General features: G+C 58.0%; 1 protein-coding gene across 1 annotated transcript; it reads left to right on the top strand.

Annotated features, from left to right (window-relative positions):
* On the top strand, positions 880-5,740 carry LOC8066166 (phenylalanine ammonia-lyase). The gene is made up of 2 exons (XM_002454154.2): positions 880-1,572; positions 3,654-5,740. Exons 1-2 carry the CDS (start codon positions 1,163-1,165, stop codon positions 5,398-5,400), a joined length of 2,157 nt encoding a protein of 718 aa, XP_002454199.1. The 5' UTR covers positions 880-1,162; the 3' UTR covers positions 5,401-5,740.

The following is a 5,965-nucleotide window of genomic DNA, read 5'->3' as shown; positions in this document are numbered from 1 at the left end:
GTGCTGCTGCTGGTGAAGCTAACAGTCTGCTGCGCCAGATCTGGACCGCCTTTCTTTCCTTGGAAGTTGTCCTGTAGTATGCTGGTGCAGAATCGGATCGGACAGCTTGACCTCCCGAATTTTGAGCTGAGTCTCCATTTTCTTTTTCGCTCCAATCTGCCAGTTCTCGGCAGAGTCAAGGCAGAAATTGCAAGCAAAAGAAGCGCGCAGTTTCTGAATACTTGATCTCTAATGGTACTTGATACCCTACAGGCCACATCCGAGAGGGACTGGTGAGTGCTAAACTGCTAAATGCAACGAAGTGGACTCGTCATTTCGTGCCATTTCTTGCGGCGTCTCCAAATCTCCAATCTCCTCCAAGTGGGTTTGCGTGTGTAGGGTCCGGGCGGGGCGACGGACCGAACCAACCCGACGACACCCGACTGACCGAGACCGTAAGACTTGGCAACAGCTCGCGTCCACACACACACACACACACACACACACACACACACACACACACACGGGCTCCCCCCCCACCAACCCCGTCGCACTCAGTGGCCACCCACCACCACCAGCCCCACCACCTCCTCGCCGTGCGCAACCGCAGGTCCGCAGCTCATCTGGTGCGGCGCGCCCGTCGTCCGGCTGGCTGCAACCAGAGCCCGGTCGAGCCGACGACGACGACGGGCCGGCGCCGGGTCAGTGTCCTATTCCTCCCACCCCCACCCCCAGGCGGACCGCGGACGGCAGGCAGGCGGCCACGCCACGCGACGACCGGGCCACTCGCGTGGCGCGCCATCGGCACGGCAGATGGGTTGGCCAGGGGCGGTGTCGCGGAGTCAGCTCGGCCTGCTCCCAACAACCTACCCCCCCGATGCCATGCCCAATGCTCGCTCAGTCGCAGACCCCAACAACCTCCCCATCCGTGGCCACGCTATTTAAGCCCCCTCCTCCCCCCCCCACCCTTCTCCTCAGGAAGAGCCTAGCTTTCCACAAAGCTCAAGCTCTTCTTCGATCTACACCACTGTCAGTCACGCAATTCTTAGCTAGCTGTACTAATAATCCGCCATTAGTAGCAGCAGTGTAGCACTACTACTGCTGCTCTTGTTTGTGTAGCTTTAATTTCCCCCAGCTAGCAAGTTTCTACTTTCGTCGCTCATCTCATCTCGCACGTGTCGCAATGGAGTGCGAGACGGGTCTTGTCCGCTCCCTGAACGGCGACGGGCTGTGCATGTCGGCGCAGGCGGCGCCGCGCGGCGCTGACCCGCTGAACTGGGGCAAGGCCGCGGAGGACCTGTCCGGGAGCCACCTGGAGGAGGTGAAGCGGATGGTGGCGGAGTTCCGGGACCCGGTGGTGAAGATCCAGGGCGCGAGCCTGAGCATCGCGCAGGTGGCCGCCGTGGCCGCCGGCGCTGGCGAGGCCCGCGTGGAGCTCGACGAGTCCGCGCGCGAGCGCGTCAAGGCCAGCAGCGACTGGGTCATGAGCAGCATGATGAACGGCACCGACAGCTACGGCGTCACCACGGGATTCGGCGCCACCTCCCACCGCCGCACCAAGGAAGGCGGCGCGCTCCAGAGGGAGCTCATCAGGTGAGACTTCAGAGAGTGCCTCGATTTCTTTTTCTTTTTTTTTTCCCGCAGCTGCAGTTCAATTCTGAGCCTAGTTAGTACTAGTCTCGCAGTTAGATTAATTAGATTAGATGAACCCAGGAAACAGCTAGTAACTATGAGTAGTGGTTTATTCACGAGTTCCTGGCTGCACGGCAGCGTCGCGCGAGCTGCGCCAGCATGTGCTCCGAGCCTAGCTGTTTACTGCCCGGGATCCCATCGGTTACTGAGGCGAGAAATATTCCTTTTCACGCGGTGTTAGCTAGGTGGTTGGTGGGTTGCCAACAAACATAAAACTACCTCAAACTTTTTTATCCATCGATAGTTTACATTACATCATTCGTGCCTACAACCTATACAAGTACAATACATACTACACCACTATCAATCTTTTTTTCTATATATCATATATCCAAATTAAAACAATGATACCGCACAATTGGAAAAAGAAAAGCAACCAGGCTGTGGCGGTTCATTTCACATGCAAAACCAGTTGTAGGTGTAGGATGCACCGAACCTGCCCGGAACGCGACAGTTGGAGCAGACGCCACGGATAATCCTGCCAACACGAGCCGCGATCAATCACCGATCCACGGCTTACGCGTAGCGCCACACCACAACTTGGGTGCGCCACTGCCACCGTTCGGCGGGCCACGCCCACGCCCTGTCCCACCGACCATACCAGCAATACAAAAAGTTGGGCTCGACGACAGCTCGGCGCGGCGGGTGCGGAAGCGGAAACCCCGTGCGTGCTTTCCGGGGGGCGCGTCGGCGTCCGCGGCCGGTGGTCGCTCGCTCACCGCCAGCGAGGCCTACCAAGTTTGGCACCCCCCCGGGGATTTTGGGGGATCTCGAGGGGAGATACCCACCCACCCGTACCCTGCTGGCTACAGCCGATCCTGGGCCGTTTCCGTTACGTGCTCCACTGCTCCGGGAGGCTGGAGGGAGTAGTGACCGAACCGAGCCGGCTTTCGTTCGTTCGTTCGGCGATCGATCGGCAGCTGGCGCCACCATCGCCTCGTGCTCGCGTCGCGGCCACGTGGAGACCCAAAGTCTTGGGCCCCGCCGCTTATTAGTCCCCGCACATGGCGACGACGTGGGTAGGTAGGCTAGTGGCGCTGGCGTAGTGGGTGACCGGTTCCTGGTGGATAGAGATGGGCCGCCGAACGAACGGGGGGGTTCGCTACCGACCGTCACGTCGCCGCTGAAAGTTTGGTGACCCGCGTGAGAGCCGCTGCGATTGCGATTGCGATTGCGATTGTGCGTGCGCTGCGCTCGGGCGCACCGCCCGCGAGTTGCGAGAGCTCACTGCTCACGTCGCACGACTTGCTCGTGCACAGGGCGGAGCGGCGGCGGACAGCCATCGGAACATGAGTTGCATTTTTCAGAAAATTTCTCTTCCCACCTTATCTCCTACTTTAACGGAAAAACAAAGAGGCTTAAGCTTTATCCATCCCAAAAAAATGCTTAAGCGTACGTTTCAGAAAACTGTCCTTTTTCATATAGTATAGGAGTAATAATTAAGAACTGTACAATGGACGTGTCGCCAATGAAACAGCCATGGCGCAACAATACAATTAAAAAAAATTGAAAAATCATTAAGCAGTCAACTACTCATAGCATGTGGAATTATTCCATTCAAAGTTTCAAACTGCCCACATCCAGGAAGCTTCTTTAGACTCATTGCCCTAACTCACCCACCAAGCTTGCAAAATGAAGCAAAGAATATTTTACTCACACCGACAACTCTAGGCATTTGTAGGAATCCACTATTTCGTTTGTTGTTACTCGGTCCATACTATCTGTTTATGTGTGTACAAAAAATCGAGCGTCTGACTAGGTAGTACTGATATGACAAAGCAGCTCCGTAACACGGCAAGCATGCATAAACTAAGCATTACAAACATAAACTAAATTCTTAAGTCGGCAGTCGGCAGATTCTTGTTTGATCCAATCCAAGTTAATGTTCAAGTTTATCGTATACCCTGCCTGACTGACCAAGCTATAATATCCCACTCGGGGCCTCCGAATTGACCTCTACTTTGTCTGGTTCCATCTGACAGATTCCTCAATGCCGGCGCCTTCGGCACCGGCGCCGACGGCCACGTGCTGCCGGCCGAGGCCACCCGCGCGGCGATGCTCGTGCGCATCAACACCCTCCTCCAGGGCTACTCCGGCATCCGCTTCGAGATCCTTGAGGCCATCGCCAAGCTGCTCAACGCCAACGTCACGCCGTGCCTGCCGCTCCGGGGCACCATCACCGCGTCGGGCGACCTCGTGCCGCTCTCCTACATCGCGGGACTCATCACGGGCCGCCAGAACTCCGTCGCGGTGGCGCCCGATGGCAGGAAGGTGGACGCCGCCGAGGCGTTCAAGATCGCCGGCATTGAGCACGGATTCTTCGAGCTCCAGCCAAAGGAGGGTCTCGCCATGGTCAACGGCACGGCCGTGGGCTCTGGCCTTGCCTCCACCGTGCTCTTTGAGGCCAACGTGCTCGCCATCATGGCCGAGGTCATCTCCGCGGTGTTCTGCGAGGTCATGACCGGCAAGCCGGAGTTCACCGACCACCTCACGCACAAGCTGAAGCACCACCCGGGACAGATCGAGGCTGCCGCCATCATGGAGCACATCTTGGAAGGCAGCTCGTACATGAAGCTGGCGAAGAAGCTCGGCGAGCTCGACCCGCTGATGAAGCCGAAGCAGGACAGATACGCGCTCCGCACGTCGCCGCAGTGGCTCGGCCCGCAGATCGAAGTCATCCGCTTCGCCACCAAGTCCATCGAGCGCGAGATCAACTCCGTCAACGACAACCCGCTCATCGACGTGTCCCGTGGCAAGGCGCTCCACGGCGGCAACTTCCAGGGCACTCCCATTGGTGTGTCCATGGACAACACCCGTCTCGCGCTCGCCGCCATCGGCAAGCTCATGTTCGCGCAGTTCTCCGAGCTGGTGAACGACTACTACAACAACGGCCTTCCCTCCAACCTGTCTGGTGGGCGCAACCCGAGCTTGGACTACGGTTTCAAGGGCGCCGAGATCGCCATGGCCTCCTACTGCTCTGAGCTCCAGTTCCTGGGCAACCCGGTGACGAACCACGTCCAGAGCGCGGAGCAGCACAACCAGGACGTGAACTCCCTGGGCCTCATCTCCTCCAGGAAGACCGCCGAGGCCATCGACATCCTGAAGCTCATGACGTCCACGTTCCTGATCGCGCTGTGCCAGGCCATCGACCTCCGCCACATCGAGGAGAACGTGAAGGCCGCGGTGAAGAACTGCGTGACGCAGGTGGCCAAGAAGTCGCTGAGCCTGAACGCCAGGGGCGGGCTCCACAACGCGCGCTTCTGCGAGAAGGACCTGCAGACGGCGATCGACCGGGAGGCGGTGTTCGCGTACGCGGACGACCCGTGCAGCCCCAACTACCCGCTGATGCAGAAGCTCCGCGCGGTGCTGATCGAGCACGCGCTGGCCAACGGCGACGCCGAGCGCGTCGTGGAGACGTCCATCTTCGCCAAGGTGGCCGAGTTCGAGCAGCAGGTCCGCGCCGCGCTGCCCAAGGAGGTGGAGGCCGCGCGCGCCGCCGTGGAGAGCGGCAACCCTCTGGTGCCCAACAGGATCAAGGAGTGCCGGTCCTACCCGCTGTACCGGTTCGTGCGCGAGGAGGTCGGCACCCAGTACCTGACCGGCGAGAAGACGAGGTCGCCCGGCGAGGAGCTGAACAAGGTGCTGGTGGCCATCAACCAGCGCAAGCACGTCGACCCGCTGCTCGAGTGCCTCAAGGAGTGGAACGGCGAGCCACTGCCGCTCTGCTGAGCTGCGCCTGGCAGTGCGCAAGAGCAGAGAAGATCAAGGTATACAGATCGAAGAAAAACCAAAGTACAGCGGCTCAAGACAGAGCGTTTCAAGATCATTGTGAAGTTTTTACAACCAGACTAGCAGAAGATACTCTCTATATTTACCGTTGCCTTGTACTACTAGTAGCTAAAGTTCATGTGAATGTTGTTGTGTTCTTCCCGCAGCTGCGACGCCATGGCCTGCAATGCGCATGTTCTTGGCTGTTGCAGCTACTGAAACTTTTGATGGTTTTAACTTGTAAGTTGGGGGATAAAGTAAATTATTTTGTTCTACAATGGTGCTGTGCATGAGAAGTTCTTTCCTTGACAATAAAGCCTGAGTAGAATAGTGCCATGTTCGTTCGTTCGTCGTTCTCCTGTCATGTCATGTACAGTGCTCGAGTCGGACTCGCTGACGATGGCTGTCTGTTTCTGAAACAAGGACAGCGTGATGCAGAAGAGTGCAAGAGACAGCCATGGCTGCTCATGTCCATGTGTGAGAGTAGTTGGGCTGTGCCTGCTGGCGGGTGGTTCTCCTGCTTTTT

The sequence above is a fragment of the Sorghum bicolor genome, chromosome 4 (assembly GCF_000003195.3).
Source record: "Sorghum bicolor cultivar BTx623 chromosome 4, Sorghum_bicolor_NCBIv3, whole genome shotgun sequence".
Lineage (NCBI taxonomy): Eukaryota > Viridiplantae > Streptophyta > Magnoliopsida > Poales > Poaceae > Sorghum > Sorghum bicolor.
The sequence above is the reverse complement of the archived record's forward strand: the minus strand, read 5'-3'. Positions and strand labels throughout refer to the sequence as shown.

Bases quoted from the DNA above. Each gene is read 5' to 3' on its own strand.
- LOC8066166 (XM_002454154.2), top strand. From the start codon at position 1,163: ATGGAGTGCGAGACGGGTCTTGTCCGCTCCCTGAACGGCGACGGGCTG. The intron at 1,573-3,653 runs GTGAGACTTCAG...TCCATCTGACAG, and splicing joins CTCCAGAGGGAGCTCATCAG to ATTCCTCAATGCCGGCGCCT.